This window comes from Spermophilus citellus (assembly GCF_964194105.1).
Source record: "Spermophilus citellus genome assembly, chromosome: 1".
Classification (NCBI taxonomy): Eukaryota; Metazoa; Chordata; class Mammalia; order Rodentia; family Sciuridae; genus Spermophilus; species Spermophilus citellus.
Genome location: NC_138182.1, coordinates 233,582,819 through 233,601,798, shown reverse-complemented (window position 1 = coordinate 233,601,798; position 18,980 = coordinate 233,582,819). Strand labels below are relative to the sequence as shown.

General features: G+C 39.9%; 1 protein-coding gene across 14 annotated transcripts in view; it reads left to right on the top strand.

The window, feature by feature from the left end:
• The window catches only part of MAST4 (microtubule associated serine/threonine kinase family member 4), a gene marked incomplete at its 5' end in the record, with an annotated part of 570,488 nt that overhangs the window by 545,140 nt on the left and 6,368 nt on the right, over positions 1-18,980 (top strand). For 9 of the 14 annotated variants that reach the window (XM_081294780.1, XM_081294779.1, XM_081294778.1 and 6 more), the window contains 6 exons: positions 10-245; positions 4,350-4,550; positions 7,349-7,581; positions 8,102-8,224; positions 16,502-16,638; positions 18,509-18,690. In XM_081294780.1, coding sequence (XP_081150906.1) covers positions 10-245; positions 4,350-4,550; positions 7,349-7,581; positions 8,102-8,224; positions 16,502-16,638; positions 18,509-18,690 — 1,112 coding nt within the window. The remainder of the gene's footprint in view (positions 1-9; positions 246-4,349; positions 4,551-7,348; positions 7,582-8,101; positions 8,225-16,501; positions 16,639-18,508; positions 18,691-18,980) is intronic. The other 5 variants (XM_081294782.1, XM_081294781.1, XM_081294777.1 and 2 more) reach the window with 1 other exon arrangement.

Below are 18,980 nucleotides of genomic sequence, written 5' to 3'. Positions count from 1 at the left end.
GTAATTAAGGCAACAGTTATCGACATCCAACTCTTCAGATACTGAAAGCAACAGACACAAACTCAGTTCTGGCCTACTTCCCAAACTGGCAATTTCAGCAGAGGGAGAACAAGAGGAAGCCACCCCCTGTCCTGGAGACCCTCAAGAGGAGCCTGGGAAGCCAGCCCTTCCTCCTGAAGAGTGTGCTCAGGAGGAACCTGAGGTCACCACCCCAGCCAGCACCATCAGCAGCTCCACCCTGTCAGGTGAGCCTCTGGTCACTGCCTGCCACTCTCATCCACCAGTCTAAGTGAGTGCCAGGGCTGGCCAAGCCAGGCAGTGGGGGTGGCAGTTTTATACTCTTGGATTCCTGTCATGACTCCCCTTCTTGTGCTTGAAGGACAAACTCCCAAGAACTCAGGTCAGCTGTTTGAGACTGCCTCAGTGCTTGGCCATACAGCAAGCTGTTCTAGCTATAGTTTAACCTTAAAGCCAGGCTCTACTTCCACAGGAAGCAGATTCCTGCTTCCGTGGGACCCTCTGGAGACAAGCAGAACCTGCTAAAGGAGCATATTTTCAGCAAAGGAACAGCTTGTGTAGTAGCATCTAACTCAAGAGTTCTGAGCAAGGGACAATATCCAACAGTCAAGTCATCAGAACTACCCTTGAAAATGTCTTGAATCCCCATAAGGGACAGTATAAAAGCCAGTTTTCCCTCCAGCGTTGAGCTGATTGATAGTTTCTTTGAAGGAGTTGGCTTCTGGTAAAGGGACACGTTGCAGCAAACAACTTATCTCTGCACATTAGACTCACACTAGAGCAGCAAGATTCTTACGTGTGAGGCTCACAGACACCTTCCAGAATGTTTCAGATTGAGAGAGAAGGGAGAGAAAGTCAGAAATACCAACCCAATTTCAACTTGTGTCTTACATGCCTGTGAAATAACTCCACTGCATACAAAATGTACCTCCTAGTCTGCGGGGGGGTGAGACACTCCCGAGACATGTTTGCCTGTTTGGGAGGCAGTCAAGGGTTTCAGCCTTTTCCTTGACAGCACTTTTGTGTGAAGCAACCTTCCTGACATTGGTAATTTTGCCTCCATAGATGTTTAAAGTATTTGCTGACTTTTAATAGTAGAGGTATCCCCCTTAGATAACCAAACTTGCACTTCCCTCACAACAAGACTTTGAGGTGCATTTAAAATATCATTTGCTTTATAAAATTTCATGCACAGCATATATTTCTATAAATCTTGTGCATTTATGCTTTTTAAAAAAAAATGAAACGTGAATATGGCTTATGGTTGCTATAGTAAATGTTTTTATTAAGTCATATTCATTATGCTAGTTTGATAACCATAAATGATTCCAACTTTTTTTCTCAATATTTTTTAACTAACTGAATATTCATAGTGTAAGTTTTTTTTTCTTTTTAATCCCCACCCCCTCACAAAAAAAAAAAATTCACCAGCTAGATTGACTTCAGCTTCACTAAAAAGTTTGTATCTGTGGCATTTCGCATATGCTTAGAGATGATTGTAGAGTTGGTTGGTTTTTCTTTTACTGCCTTTCACCTCAGTTGTTTCTGTGTTGGATAATTGCACCTATTCTAATGGTAAAGCCAGGAGAATAGCAATGTGAAAGTAGTGTTGAGGCAACCTACTTCCCTTCAATTCTTGGTACTCAAATCAAATGTAGATATATTGGTATTTTATAATCCTAGTTACAAAGGCCTTAGCTATCTTGCCCTGACTAGAGTGTATTCACCTCCATGTTGTTCTTCACATAGTGAATTATTTATTCTCTCTTGGCATCTTCAGCCTCTATCAGAAAGGCAGGAGGTGAAGGGAGGGGAACGGTGTCTAAGCATTTGATTGATTACTTTCATAATTAAAAAAAATTCTGCTTAGGTCCTGTCATGCATTTTGATTAATAGATTCAAACCACCGTTCTCTTTCCCTCTCCCCCATACACACACTAAAAATAATCAAAGACCTTGGGGGTTGTACAGAATAGAGAGATGAGCTGATTTGCTTATAGCCAAGGGTAATTAGGGAACCTGAAAACCGTGACTGTAGTAAAATTAAATTTGTTGATTTTTATATTGCTCCACCATCAAAAAGAAGGAACCCTTGACATTTAGAGAACATTAATGTGACATTATCTACCATTGGCAGAAAGGAAGCACATGCTTATAGTCAGTGTTGCAAAATGAAGTGGCAGAGACAAGAGAGAATTGAATATCCACATTCTGCACAACTTTATACCTGTTTCTTTCTCTCTCTTTTTTTATGATAGCATGGTATTTGAGTTCTTGAAAAGCAAGTCTCAATGGTAGATGTGGTACTCAAATGCACCCAGAGATTGGGCTTTTCATTTTATTCTTGTCAGTGATTCCAAGCAAACCCAACTAGAAGGAGAGAGAAAATGTGTAACTCACCCAAAGGTAAACATAAGTTTTAGGAGATGAAATTTTTGACCTGTGAAGCAGTTTGGTCAAGTCCTTCCAGTAGCTCATTTCTTTAAGGGCCTAGGATAGATACACAGCTAAGTGAGAATGCATTTAACATACAGGAATGAAAGCATTGTTGATATCTGCCTTAAGATTATCCTCTTTGGTTGGCCAAGATGTGTGCTTCAAGACAGGGGAATGAATCCGACATAACTTTCCTATGTAAATATATGACTACACTATAGTCAATCTCAACATCATGTAGATCCACAGGATAAGGATTCTAATTAGAATAAGATATATTCCATGTCATGTATAACTAAAAAGAATAAAAAAATTTTTAAAAATGGGGGCTCCATGGAAGTCCATGAACCTTTTCCTGTAATTGGAGTGCAGTAGATGGCCATGAAATATGCAATTCCTACACTGCCCTCTCAAGCCCCAGGCTTCCTTAGCTTAGACCAGAGCTGCCTCCAGACTACCTCCAAGAGCAAGGACTGGATGAGCACTGTACAGTTGAGTAGTGTGTATGCAGCATCGTAATCAAAATATTAGCTATGTCAAATCAGGCTACACCTTCCTGGTCAAAGAATGTCGTGTGGTCCTCACTTTAAAACATGCTGGCTGATCTTTCAGTGGAGCAGCATCTGTAATGGTGGTACATACTCTGCATGGATTATAGTTCCTAAAATGATAGAGTTGAAAATTTTTAATCACAGGGGGCTTAGATTCTATTAATTAATGGATTCTATTAACATAAATTCTATATTTCTGTCTCATAAGTTTATGAGATGAGCATCACCTCTTTTGGGTGGCCAAAAATGTGCTATCAGTGATTTTTAAAAAGGAAATAGAAAATTGATGACCTAGGTAATAAAGAATAGGAGAAACACAAATGAGTCAGTGCTCAGCTTGTCCCAGGGGGACTCATGTCTTTGTGCTTAAGAACTTTCTGTACTGTTGGCCTCTCTCATTCTCCATTGCTGTCCCCTCCTTATGTTTATATTCTCTTGAGGGTAGTCCTGATTTATTTTAAATGTTTTAGTTGTCAGTATACCTTTATTTTATGTATATGTGGTACTGAGAATCGAACCCAGTGCCTCACAGATGCTAGGCAAGTGCTCTGCCACTGAGCTACAACCCCGGCCTCTGATTTTTCAAATTTATAAACAACTTTTGTTTTTTACTGAGGGTTAATAAAGTAAGGGGTATCTTAGAGAGGATGGAAATTAACTTCAGGGAAGGTTAATGGAGGACGCACCTCCTAGATAAAGGGCCAGGAAGAGAGAGAGCTGCTGAGGAGTGTAGCCAGTAATATCCTATGTCTTGTCCATTGAAATTTGCAAACAGCTTAGAGTAAAAGGAGGCTCCCATGGGACAAGCCAAACGAGATGCTTTTGCCACTCTTCTGTAGGTGACATACCTGAGCTTACTGAGGTATATACTAGGAAGATGGTTAGAAGTGAACAGCTATGAGCCAACATAGAGTGATTCAGTGATGCCCCTGTGTCAAAATTATTAGCCACATTGATGATGATCATTAGTATCAGAGTATGAAGTGTGTAGTCCTGGTGCTCCTAAGGTGGTGCTCAGTTCATAGCATGGCTTTTTATTGGGGCCAGGAAAGAACAACAGTCATCTCCATACGGGTTCTGAAAAATAGAGTATGGAAAGTAATTTATTCCTCCAGTTAAATGGAATCACCAATTGAGAATTTGTCAGACTTTTTTAGAAGGAGAACAAAGCCTGAAAGGACACCTCTTCTGTCTTCTTCTCAGCATTATCTTTCTGAAGGCTTTGTTTGTGTTGGCCTGACACTGTCTGGACACGGGCGTAGGTGCTTCCTTCTCTCTCTTGCCGTCTCTACCTCTCCTGTCCTGGATTTTCCTGAGTGTGCCTATTCCTTTCTCTTTGTACAGTTGGCAGTTTTTCAGAGCACTTGGATCAGATAAATGGACGAAACGAGTGTGTGGACAGTACAGATAATTCCTCAAAGCCATCCAGTGAACCCGCCTCTCACATGGCTCGGCAGCGATTAGAAAGCACAGAAAAAAAGAAAATCTCGGGGAAAGTCACAAAGTCCCTTTCTGCCAGTGCTCTGTCCCTCATGATCCCAGGAGGTAGAGAGACATCTATTCGCATGAAATTGTGTGATTTGTGCATGAGCTCCCCCTTCCCCCATCTTGGAATGCTATTTGAGATGCAAGATTGCTTGAAGTAATAAGGGGTGTTGTCCCAGGACAGCTTTCCAGAGTTCCTGCCTGTGGACCCCTGAATTCCCCCCTGCAGGACCTCTGGGGCTCCCAAACAGCATGCACGGCCTGTTTCATCTCACTCTCTGCATCTGGGAATGAGAGGGGCTTCCTTCATAGGAAGCCTTCTTTCTTTCTTTTCTTTTCTCTTTCTGGAATGATTTTTCTTTTCTGCACTGCATATCATTTATGCACTTTACAGAACTGTTTATAGCATCTGTTTTGGAAAGCTAAGTATAGTTTTTCCTCATCTAATTAATAAGGAAATAAACACAGAACATGAAAGATTTTCATTTCTAAAGATGCACAGCGTCACACACAGCACTGAAATTACAAGTTTTCCCAATTCTGTCAGTTGAGCTATGCCCCCTCCTACTGGTAGTCAAATCAACCTCTGCCCTGTTTTGGAAAACTGGGCTAAATTATGGGTTCATTGGGTTGCAGTATTTTTCCACAATCTGGTTTTATCTCTACCAAGTCTGTAGTAACTCCACTGGCAGGGATGAAACATCCATCCTGGTGGTTGTGACATCACTCATATGACAGCCATAGAGAAGAAGTGGGAACTAACTTATGTTGCAGATGGCTTGTGTTTGGAAGAATGCAGGCCTTGTATAAAAGGGATTGTTTGCATTTTTAGAATTTCATATTTGTGCCAAAAGAAATGGGATATAAACAAATGCTCATTTGAGGAGTAGGACTCACTCTAGCAGATTCCATTTCTGGGAGACATCCCGTTTAGACCATAAGGCTGACACCTTTCTCCCATCTCAGTGACCCTTCTTAGCCTGAGGTGTAGCCCAAGTGCAGCTGCATAACAGGAAGGTAAGTTTGATATGGTTCTGTCCACATTTGAAAAGTGGGTGAGATGGCTTGCACTTAGGGAAACTATTCAATCTGGGGTGATAAGGGAGACCATCATGGGGTAGAGGATTGGGGGCCTGGCTGTTTTGCAGTTTGGGTCTGTCTCTGTCCTCTTCTCACTCATATGCTGTGAAATTCCCTTCACACCACTGTACCTCCCCTTACCTGACCTTTGGATTAGATATAGAGGCATCCTGGTCCTCTTTGACCAGGATGCCTCATGAAGTCAGAGTGAAGGAACAGAGGTGGTGATACATTTAGCTTTGTTCTTCTTTGGACAAAATAAAACTTGGAACTTTCAGCTTACTGTGGCCAGCAGTGAGTCTCTCAGTGGTACTACAGACCAGCCAGTAGGCTGGTGCCAACAACGTACATTTAAAACTTAACACCCCCTTTAAGTTACTCTTTTCTCCTTCTCTCTCTCTCACACACACACACACAATTTCACATGACCAATTAATGATATCTGTTTAGATTCATGTTGATGAAATGGTGATAATGATCTATAAATTGAAAGTTTGTGTCATATGTTCAAGCTACTATAACAAAATTTCATAGACTTGGTAATTTATAAAAAACAAATCTATCCTTCACAGCTCTAGAGGCTAGGATGTCCAAAAATCAAGGCACCAGCAGCCATGGTGTCTAGCAAGGACTTGTCCTGATAGATGGGCACCTGCCAGATATTCTCACAGGCAGAAGAGGGAAGCAGGTTCCCTCAGGCCTCTTACAAGGGCACTGACCTCATTTGGGAGAGGCAGAAACTTCATGGTGTCATCAACCTCCCACTTTTGGGGGTGTGGGAGTGGGTACCGGGTAGTAAACCAGTGGTGCTTTATCACTGAGATACATCTCAGTTCTTTTTAATTTTGAGACAGAGTCTTACTAAGTTGCTGAGGCTAGCCTCAAACTCTTGATATTCCTGCCTCTGCCTCCCGAGTTACTGGAATTATAGGCATGCACCACCTCACTGGGCTTCGTCCCATCTCTTAATACCATCACTTTGGGGATTAAGTTTCAACATATGAATTTTGGTTGGGAGGGGGACAGAGACGTTTGGAACATAGCAGTTTGCTTAAAAACAGTAGAACTGGTGTTTTGGAATATGAGCTGAGTTGCTCATAAAATTTCTCTATCTCATCTGCCTTACCCTAGAGGAAACCTTGTTTTATTTGCAGGTACTACATGTGGATAATCAAGCTGTAACCATAGTAATGAGTCATTCTTTTATGGAGAAGTTGCCACATTAGTGTTTTCTTTATTAAAATTCATTAATCAATACTAGTTCAATAACATTGCAAAAAGAAGTTGGTAGGTTGATCTTTGGTTTCCTGGTCATGTGTTTTTGGAAAGGACCACATTAAATTGTTTTATATAAGATTTGGAGTCTAGTTTCTTTTACTGTAGTAAAAACTGCCTTCTCTGCACTAGGACATACTTGAAATACACACATCCGTGATTTTTTTCCTTAATTAAAATATATTAAAGAAAAGTATCATAGCCAGAAAGTAGCTAATCTCTTTTAATTAGAGTAGAGAACTAAGAAATCATAACTTTAAATATTAATTGAAACATCAGCTAAAAATAGAAGCAGCTTTGATGTTTCTTTGACAGGCTTCAGTTTTACAATGCATCTGTTTACTAATATAAAAATTTTTGCACTGTTTATTTTGTTGTTGAAAATGAGTGGGTTTCATTTTGTGGCCATGCTCCCCGTCCTGACAGAGCTCCTTGGGGAGGCTGACTGCAGACATGTGTGTGTGTGCCTGGGATTGGCTTTGATGGTTGGCTCTTTGTTGCAGATATGTTTGCTGTCTCTCCACTGGGAAGTCCAATGTCTCCCCACTCCTTGTCATCGGATCCTTCTTCTTCACGAGATTCTTCTCCCAGTCGAGACTCTTCTTCAACAGCTGCTCCAAGTCCCCATCAGCCTATTGTGATCCACAGTTCAGGGAAGAACTATGGTTTCACCATCCGAGCCATCCGGGTGTACGTGGGAGACAGTGACATCTATACCGTGCACCATATCGTTTGGGTAAGACCAACCGTCTTTTGCTTGTCAGTTTTCACTTCCAGTCAGATTGGGGAATGGCTGAAGCAAAGTTAATAGAAAACTTATTTTCTGTTAACCTGGCCTTTGGAACCTGTTTCATTTTCCTTTTAATGCTCTTTTCCTTTATCTGTATGGTGGAACTGAATTTAGCAAAAATTAATAATTTCTCCTAATTCTGTCCAGTTTTCATAGTTGATTGTCCATTCTTATATATCAACTAGTAGACATACTAAAAGGTCATCATATTTCTATCCTACTTACATTTTTCTTTCCTGGGGTTGTTTTTTAAAATTAGATTCCCAATTCTCTTGAAAAATTTTAAAGGAAATGGAAAATAACCTATTTCAGAACAATGACACAATAAGGAACATGCCTTTTTGATGTCCTAGTAGGAATTTAGTATCATTTGTGAATTGCTCAAAATATTCTGCCAGAACAAACAGTAGGTGTTAGGGTTGTCATTTGTTTTCTCAAAAACATATTCTCTTCTCTTGGACTTCAGAATGTAGAAGAAGGAAGTCCAGCATGCCAGTCAGGACTAAAGGCTGGGGATCTGATCACACACATCAATGGAGAGCCAGTGCATGGACTCGTTCACACAGAAGTTATAGAGCTCCTGCTGAAGGTACTGTCTTCTTTATGTCATGGCCATGCAGAAAAGGTGGGTAGCCCAATAGTGCCAAGAGAGAGTTCTCCAAGGCCCATGTCATCAGTCTCATTATTTAGAGGATATTCATAGTCTGAGGTTTAATGTAAAGACAAAGTATTATGAATTCCTTTACATTATGAAACAATATCTCTATATTTGCACACCCAGTTCCTAATTTTGCTTCTCATTCTACACAGTAAGAATACTCTTTGTTTATATACCTCACACATCATGGAATCCACCTCAGGTCATTTTCTTAAGGAATTTTTTGGTAGGTTTGATTCTAGTATAGTAGGAGACACTAGTACTGAACCATGAATCAGATTGAGCCTAAGAGTTCCTTTAAAAGAATCATGAGTATGTGCACATGTACTACAAATGATGGAACTAAGTGTTAGGGGAGGAGAGGTTCTAGCAATTATTAGGTTTCCCTCTTTCCCATACAAATATGTAAGTCGGCTTAAGTGTGGATCAATTTTTGTTTGACAGGTAAGCTGAGTGGAGCCTATGAAGTGAGATCACAGGAAATATGGATGTGAATGGAGAGAGACAGTTATACTGAAAAGAAAGCTGATTTACCTGTGCTAATAAATGCAGTCCCTACTTTTAGGATTATTTAACAAACCCACAAATTTATAGATGGTCTTTTGCTTCTCAAGCACTCCACCCTGACTCTAAAAGTGGTGACCAGCCCGAGCCTATTTAGGGAGAAAGAGCATAAATATATATATATATAAGCATAATCTCATATGTATGGTTTAAACCACATTCATTCAGACTGACTGTAAAGGGTTGGGGATGTGAATCAGTGGTAGAGCACTTGCGAAGCATGCACAAGACCCTTAGTTCAATTCCCAGCACTGCACCAAAAAAGAAAAAAATCAAAATCAGACTGACTCTGGTGCCCTCATTATAGACATTGGTGACATGGGAGATAAGGGTGGTCTTTGTCCTCTAGAAATATAGATGTATGAGGGGGGATAAAAACGACAATTAGTTGGGGCTTTAGCAGAAAGAGGAATGTCATACTTTGGGAGAGAACATTCTGTGAGTTGGGGGAGGTATCCCAGGGAAATGAAATGACCTGGGAGGTGAAACTTAAAAGAAAATGAGGGACTTGGAAGGTGCTCCTAGGAAGTAGGTGGCAGATCTTTCAAAACTAAATGCAGCTAAATGACTTCTTTCTCGCTTCTTTCATCCCTTCAGCTTGCACAAGTATATTTTTCAAAAGATTTGGTTTTGAAAACCTAGTCTCCAGAAGCAATAGTGTGTGTATCCTGAGGTCTAGAGTGAGGTAGTCAGTTGATCAAAGTTATTGCCATTAATATCATTATTGATCTTGGGTTCAGGGCCCCTGGAGATTTGGGGCTCAATAAGTTTGTGGAATAGAAAGCTTGCTGTCCAGAAGTTAATGTCATGGACAGGGACTACATAGCTACTTTTGTTGTGTCCTGATTTCATGTCTTATTGCACATGCCATTTAGTTTGGTAGCAAAAGCCTTAAGATGACAGGGGTAGCCTAGACTTCTGTGTGGTTACTAAGTAGAAACAAACAACACTTCTGGCTCCTGTCAGGATCAGGCCTGAGGTTTTAAGTTCAGTTCAGCACCTGTCTCTGATAATGGTCCTAATCTAACTGGGATGGAACAAGAGTCTCAGTAAATGTACAAGAAATGGGAGGCAGAGCAGGATTGCCAACTTTGAGATCTCTTGCTGTAAAAGTCATCTGAAATCATCTCAAAAAATAAGTCAAGAAGAAACTCAAGATTCAAGAACCTCACAAGCTGCTTTGCCCAGAGTACTTTATTCTGTAGCCCCTGGTGCCCCATCACTGGCTCACAGAGCCACCCTTTTTGAATAAAGACCAGGGAAACATGGGGTTTTCCTTTGTTTCCTGTATCTAACAAGGTGGGCAGACAATGGAGCTTAGTGTCTATAAAACACTCTTTGTCTAGGTGCACAGCTTGACCCTTGGAGTTAGAGAATAAGTTTTGTAGGTGGGCTTCTTTTAGTTGTCATTCATCCTAGCAGAGCTTTTCCAAAGCTTGGCATCAGTCATTTTAAAAAGGTTAAAAGGATTTTAAATGGTAATAATGTATGTCTTCCCTTCTGCATTCTTTATAACAGTATTGTGTTATGTGCAAAATAGCTTCTGCCACAACATATCTTTACATCATAGTGTACATCTGCTCATAAAAGCAGAAGACAAACTAAACTGAAATATATAAATATTGAGGAACACACATTATTTTGCTAAGACATAATTGATCACTTTCATGATTTATTTTGTATGTCAATATGATTCTGTATTTTAAGACCTCTCTTCTTGCTTCTATGATATTTGAATATATATTTCTCCTAAAGGTTTCTGGCAGGTTTCTCAGCAGAATCAGATGGTCTTGGATGTAATATATTGCCTCCTGTGGTTACAGAGCACCTTCCACAGCCTAATGCATTTATTCCTGGGCCCAGCTCTGTCCCTGAAATGGCTTAAGCATACTGGAGTGGAGAGCTCTGGCTCTTAGAACCTATGGCTTTGTGATCCACGTAGAGGATCCTGCCTGTGCCTCATAAGGATGCACTCAGAGGAGTAACTAGTGTAATGAAACAAAGAGGATACAAGGGATTTAATTATCTTCCCAGTGAACTGTGTAATCATGTAGCTTTCTTCCAAAATGAACCAACAATTCTTGAACAAAGAGTGTAATGTGGCTAGTATCAACAGTAGGCTCCTCGTGCCCTGGCTGATTTTACATGGAGTGGTACTTCCAGTCTAGTATTCTTGGTTGCCACTTCTACCGTGTTCACACTTGCAGAGGCCTTACAAACCCCATGGCATCCTTACAAAGAGATGGAAAAAAAAAAATCACTGTGTGGTGGGGCTACGTGTATGCTTATAAACACATTTGTAATCTTTATATTTTTATCATTTTCTACATGTCATTGTCACATTTGGTCTCATTTCCCTTTGCAGCTTCAAAGTGGACCTGCTATGAAAACTCTAACTTATATGTTCAGGGAAACTTGTCCAAAGTCGCTCTGCATGCTAGAATTATAGACATTCGTGGTTGTCTAATTCATCTCCCTAGTGGCAAGTGACTCCCTTCAACCTTTCCTGACATCTTCATTTGACTTTAAGGCAGCAATCTTTAAAAAAAAAAAAAAAAAAAAAACTTCATAAAAGAACTTCATGGGGCTGGGGTTGTAGCTTAGTGGTAGAGTACTTGCCTCACATGTATGGGGCACTGGGTTCAATTCTCAGCACAGAATATAAATAAATAAATAAATAAAGGTCCATTAATAACTAATAAAATATTTTTTTAAAAAGAACTTCACAAATAGACTGAAGTCATTCTTCAGTCCTACAGTTGTAGACAAAGACCAAACTGACCCACTCATGTCCCCTGCTCACATGATAACTTGCCAGGCCTGACTTCTGTAACCCAGGAAACCTTCTGTTCAGCCAGGCTGCTTTCTTAGTATAGCATTAGTTTAATTTCCAGTGTGTAAGAGATGCCCTGAAATTTTACCACCACTTGGTTTAGAAATTTCCTTTCCAGGACCTCTGGGGAGCTTCTGTATATTGAAATGGAGATCACCAAATAGCATCATTACCATTTTCATATTTGTTGAGCCCCTGATGTATACAGAGCCTTGTATGATATATACTATAAGAGTCACACAAAAGTGGCACATAAAATAATAAAGCAAGAGCTCTTGGTACCAGAAAGTTCTGTTGCATTTTCTACAAATAAATAACCCTTGCAGTTATAGATATTGTAAATATAAATGTCTCTATATTATATATTTTTTTAAAAAAAAAAAAGGAGAAGTTAACAAAGCAACCAAGCCTACCTCCTAGGAAGGAGCACAAGATGACTGGCAAGGAGTAGAGTAGCTCAGCAGCCTGAGCTTTTAACTTATAGAATAAGTTATGATATATACACAATATACAGTTATATTAACTTATAGATTAAGTTATGATATATACAGAATACTGCTCTATATATGAAGTCTCCAGTTGCTAATGACTTATAGCCCAGCATTCACAGAGGAAAGTGGTGGCAATACCAGGTTATAAACAAAGTGTTAAATATAAGGAACAGAGTGTAAAACACAAGTTCTGAAGGATGAGAGATGGCTTTCCTTTCACTAGGAGGCACAGCGATAGTGTCAGAGAATTGGGGATTATTTGCACAGGGTTTTGAAAGATGGGTAGATGCAGAATGTGAAGAGGGGCCCAGCCTCAGCAACACAAAGAGCTATGTATATGTAAGGGTAGCTCTTCAACAAGAAGAACTGTGTAAATCTCAAGGTGTGTGAGGTACAGAGCAAGTCAGCAGGTTGGCACCTGGGTTTATGTGAGGATACAGTATGTGGGAAGATTGAGGCTGGGTGAGTGTGTCAGGGCAAAGGCAAGGGAATGCAGGAAGAGCCCATTCCCATCTCTACTTTTCAGAGAAAGAAAGGTAAAACCCTTGGAACTCTGTGAATTACCCAAGGCCAACTGATAGCTTATCAGTTAACAGAGCCAGGCTGAGAGAAGAGATTAGATAGTCTGACTTCTGCTGTTGTCTTCTGTTCAGCTAGCTTAAAATAATTTCCCACCCACTGTGCACTAATAACCAAAAGAGTTTAAAGTAAAAGTGAATTAATTGAACATTAACAATATGCTGGATACATTTCTGTTGTTGTGGCTGTTATCTTTTAAACAAGTGCCACAGAATTTCTCTAAGAGGTGGCTCATTCGTCAAGTTAATTGAGGGTAAGCCTAGGTAAACTACAGGAAGGGAATTCAGGGAGCAGCTGCTGTAGCAGAATGAATCCACCAGGTGGCAGGCTTCACAAATAGCACCTATTTTTCGATCATTTACCATTTTTCTACTTAGTAATGTTTCCAACCTAATATTTGCACTCTATATCCTTTGTGTATTACTCCTTAGAGAAATTATCTTTGCTATATGTGTGGAAGTCAAAAGTGAATTGTCCTCTGAAAGAGCCATATAGAAACAAAGAGAAAACTGAATTTGGTTTTTATAGGGTGTATGGGGTGATGTGCTGCCATTTAGCAAGCTCTGCTCCTCACTGTTTTGTAATGAGGAGTGCTCAGGATCTAAATTATATTTTGTCTTATACAATTTTTTGATGTTTACATTTCCTTGATGATCTGATTCTTCAAGCATGACTCGCGGCCATAAATTACATGCTGATATGCTCACCACCCCTGGTGACAAGACCAAACCACATACCACACCAGGCAGAGGCAGAGGGACTCAGGGTGTACCCTCCCCTATACAGTGGGTCTGGGAGGGAAGAGCATGGAAGAGTGAGGAACAGGAGAGAAAAGCACAAGCTCTTCCCTTGGGCTCTGTGACCCTAAGGAAGAAGAATCTCAGGGACTCTGAATCTATTGCCCTTATCTGTACATCGAGGATGACAGTCCCTTCCCATTCATTAGGTTGTAAAACCAAAAGTAAAGAGAATATACATGAAAATTGTTAAAAAATCAAGCTCTACAAGCTCTACCATGCTAGGTGGTATGGTTAGCTTCATTAGATGAGACATAAGAGTCAGTGCTGAATTCCATAGAAGTGAGTAGAACTAGATTTCAGATTCAAGTGGACAGTAGGACAGCCAGATGATCATTACAGCTCTGGGTGACAACTTCATATCGGAATGTGGAAAAGGATTAAAAGAACATCAGTGAAAGGTGAACTCCAACCATTTTGTGGCCTCTAGCCTTCAAAATAAGAAAAGACATACTTTTATCTGGTCTCACTCAATTTGTGAAGAGATAACCTGTTCCAAAAATCTTTCAGTGGTAGCCCTTACATACTTATTAGCCAAAATTTCCATTTAAATAATAAATAGAATGCAAATCTCTGTCCTTTCTGAATAAGGGGGGGGGTTGTCTTGTTGAAATTCAAATCCTAGTTTCCTAAAATATTTTCTATAAATATGACATTAGGTATGAGCTTATATGTTCGTAAATGTATAAAGAACTATAAAACCAATAATTAAATACTAATACTTTCCTTGGAGGTAAGGCATGGATAAATCTTCCCTAACAAAATATGAATATGTAAGAGAACTCCTAGGAATTGAAAGACAGAAAATAATAGCAGTAAGGAAATAGCTAAATGAATTTTGATTCACCCAAGTGATAGACTACATTATACAGCAAATAAAAATCATGTTCTTAAGATAATACTTAATGATAAAAATTATATAATGAAAAACAAATATAGTAAAATTGTTTTTAAACCTTGTGTGTGTGTGCACATGCATGTGCAAGCCTGAAAAAGAAAGGCCAGCAGTGGTCAGGGACGCAGTAGCACAGCACTTACCTAGCACACATGAGCCCCTGCGTTTTATCTCCATCACCACAAGTATAAAAAGAAGACCAGCAGACAATACATGAAATATTACCAGTGTAGTTGGGTGGTGGGCTTCTCAATGATTTCCTTTTTATTTCTACTTTACTCTTTTCTTCTTATAATGGCATGTCTCAAATCAGAGGCAGAAAGTAGATGTTATCATTAAAACAGTCCCTGTTTTTCAATCCCCTGTTCTTACCACACTTAACTTCCCATCACTTGGTACCACTTAGAGATGAGCTGCTGGGTGTCCTCTAGGCAAATGCCCTTTTCCTTATCCTACTCATATTTTCAAGGTAATCAGAACCATCTCTTACTTTGAAAGGACACGTTTCTTTCCTGGTTATTTCAAAATCCAAAAAGAGTTTATGGATGCCAGTGTGACTACCTGCTGCTCTGGGTACCCTGGACCCAGCAGCTGACTCCATGCTCAACTCATCCCCAGGGCCTGCCCAGGAAACTCCTGTTCCCAGATTGAGTGAAAAGACACAGAAGCCCACCAGGAACTACCTCATCCAGTGTGATCTGGTTAGAAAAAGGTTTCCTACCGGCTGGCACATGTTTTCCAGTTCTGCAAACTGACAGGTTTTATGACAATAGAAAGGAAACCTTTTAAAGTAATTAAAAATAAAAGTCTCATTCAGTTTTGCTACTCTGTGATTTCTAGGCCAAAGACAAAGCACAAAAAGGAGAAAATATATATATATATATATATATATATATATGCATGCCAAGAGCAGACAGCCACTGGGCACATTTATACTTAATACATATGGATGAAGATAACTTATTTATAGAGTCCTTTCCATGTGTCACACTTGGTGCTAAAGGCTTTACAAACTCTCATTTATGCCTCAGATGAGCCCTGTGGATAGGCAGCATTGGTACCATTAGCAAGTACCATGTATGTGACTCCACTGAGACCTCAGGAGGTGAGCAACCAGCCCACTGAGATCATAGAGCTTAGATTTGTTTTGTTTGTTTACTATTTTTTATTCTAATTAGTTTTACATGAGAGTAGGAATGCACTTGGGTACATCATATATAGATGGAAAATAATTTCTCATTGTTCTGGTTGTACATGATATAGAATCCCATCAGTCATATAGTTTATATATATTACACACACACACACACACACACACACACACACACACACACAGGGTAATAATGTCTGTTTCATTCTACTGTCCTTCCTACCCCCATACCTGCTTCCCACCCTTCACTCCCCTCTACCTTAAGTAACTCTGTTCTTTTCTAGCCTCGCCCCCAACCTATTGTGAGTTAACATCTGCATATCAGAAAAAACATTTGGCCTTTGGTTTTTTGGAATTGACTTATTTCACTTAGCATGGTTGTCTCCACTTCTATCCATTTACCCACAAATGCCCTAATTTCATTCTTCTTTAAGGCTGAGTAACATTCCATTGTGTATATATACCACATTTTTTAATCCATTTGTCTGCGGAAGGGCACCTAGGTTGGTTCCATAGTTTAGCTATTGTGAGTTGAGCTGCATCACTCAGCTGCAACATTGATGTGGCTGCATCACTGTAATATGCTGATTTTAAGTCCTTTGGGTATAAACCAAGGAGTGGGATGGCTGGGTCAACTAGTGGTTCCATTCCAAGTTTACAAAGCTTGGATTTGAACTCAAACATGTGGTCTCCAGAGCTCACCCTCTTTAAGAGACTTCATATTTTACCCTCCACCCCATTTGAATTGCCTGGACTTCATTGATGGAAGGGTTGTTTAGAAACTGGAAGGCTCTTTTTATGAATGCTTGTATTTATTCATCTTTGGATCTCTTACCTCTGTTTTGTTCTTATGTTGCATCACAGCATTCCCCTTTGATATCACCTCATCTTTTTTATAGAGTGGAAATAAGGTGTCAATCACCACTACCCCATTTGAAAACACATCAATCAAAACAGGACCAGCCAGGAGAAACAGCTATAAGAGCCGGATGGTGAGGCGGAGCAAGAAGTCTAAGAAGAAGGAAAGTCTAGAAAGGTTAGTTAAATCATTCTTCTTGGGAGTTTGGTATATATCCATGTTGGAGAAATTACTTCTTTCTTAAATGCTTATGTATGAGAAAGACCTATTTCTCTATGAGAAATTCTATGCCACAGTTCACATGTATTTGTTGAAGTTTGTATTCACAATAGCATTATTTTTCATAAGAAAAGCATTGGCATATTTTCATTGCAGAAGGATTTTAATAGTTTTTTTTTTTTTTTTTTTTTTTTTTTTTTTATCACTTGTGAGCACCCTGAGAAGTTTTTTTGTTGTTTCTGAAGCTGCTAGACTTCATTTTAGGAGAGTTGAATTTGAAGAACTGAACCAGTAGGAGGCAGTTTTTCACATTAAATCTGCATTTTAAATGTCCCTTAGATTATCTAAAAGCAATTTTGTAATGCCAGATATTCCAAAATAAGTACATTTTTAAAGCTTCTAAATAAACCTGGAAGTTAAAGGATTTTTTCCAACTGACTGAAATCTAACAAGGTAACACAGTGGCAGCCTGGGGGAGCGCTGGTGCTCCAGGTGGGCATACCTTTTGCCAGGCGGCCCCTGGTGTGGCTTCTGTGGGCTGCCACAGCCCGTGTCCTTCCCTCACTTGGATCTGACAGGTTTCTCTCACCAAGAGGACTCTTGATATAAATACAGGAAAATAGGCAGACAATACAAAAATCATTTTTTAACTCCAAGGAAAAGTTTTACAAAAAGGGGAAATGTTTTACGTAGCCCAGCTGTGATATAAATTAAAATACAAGCCGTTGTGTAACTAAAATTCTTTGTTTTAGCCATATTGGGAGAAATAGAAAAGGGATAGTGTATTTGTTCAGCAGATAGAAGGAGATTATAAAAGAACTTAATTCTCATTTTCTATGGTAAGAAATCAACTGATAATTTCTACAACTGGGAAAGGTTTTTAAAATGCCAGGATAAGCACATTATTTAGCAAAATACAGACAAATGGAAGAAGAAACAGATAAAGTAGAAGGTAGTTTCCCTGGGGTGTGCAGACAGCATAGGGGAGTTGTTGTTACATTGTAAGTTCATGACTTTGTGCACCAAGTACTTTGATTAAAATCACACACACGAGTTCAAGAGTCCCTCTGTTCTTTCAGAGGTTGTGCTCTATATTTTGATTGTGCTTTAGGTTACGTATTGTTTCAAGGGACAGCAGTGCCCCAACTTTCTGTGTAAGCTCACCAGGGTGAATTTGGCTTCTATGAAGGTAAAAGAATGCCATAGATCCAGGTGCACTGATAAAAGCCAGGGGTAGCTGCATTTTTTTGCTTTGTGACCTGCTCATCAAGTGCTAAGTGCATGGTCGTGTCTGTGTATCATGTCTGCTACCATCTATAGAAGCTGCAGCCTCACCTTGCCCGGCATTTTCCATGTGAACACACAGACTACAGTGTTGTTAGGAATATCCAGCAGCCTACAACAGAACAAACACAGCACACAGGCCTTCCTAGATAATGGGGAGACAATTGGTAGACGCTTTAACAAATTCTATATCCAATTTAACACAAAATGAATCTCTGGAAGAAAAACCATTACCTCTTGATATATAAGGGGTATATACTCAGAGCTTTCATACAAAGAAGACTCTTCTAATAAACCTAATAAAGAAATGATTTGAATGTATTTGATTTTTCCTGTTTTCCTGGCTCTTCCTAAGCGTTTGGCATTAGGAGAACCTTAAAAGACTATTCCTTTACAAGTCATGAGAAAGTTTTAACATAAAAGTAGCATCCTCCTCTCTTCGCTTCTCTGACAAAGTTGCTAAACTGAATGTGTGGATGTGGTAGGGAGGCAGGTGTGGTTCTGAAAATAGGCTCTGATCCATGATTTTTGTTTTCCACCCCAGGAGGAGATCTCTTTTCAAAAAGCTAGCCAAGCAGCCTTCTCCTTTACTCCACACCAGCCGAAGTTTCTCCTGCTTGAACCGGTCCCTGTCATCCGGAGAGAGCCTCCCGGGTTCCCCCACTCACAGCTTGTCTCCTCGATCTCCCACACCCAGCTATCGCTCCACCCCTGACTTTCCATCTGGTAAGTCTCCTGGTCTAGACAGCAAGAGAGAGTCGAGAGGAAGTGAAGTTATCATGAAGATTTTGCCAAGCTGAGGAAGTAAATGACAAATAGGACTCACAGGGAAGACAGAGGGGATTTTCTGACTATTAAACTAAGACAAGTAGTATGGGCTAAGCCTGGATGTAGGGAGGTTTGTTTCATTAGTGAGATACTAAGACATGATGCTGACTGTACCACCAGTGGTCTGTTTGGGAAAGTATGGGGAAAAAAGGGACAAGGACCCTGGATTCTTACAGCCTTCTTTTCTC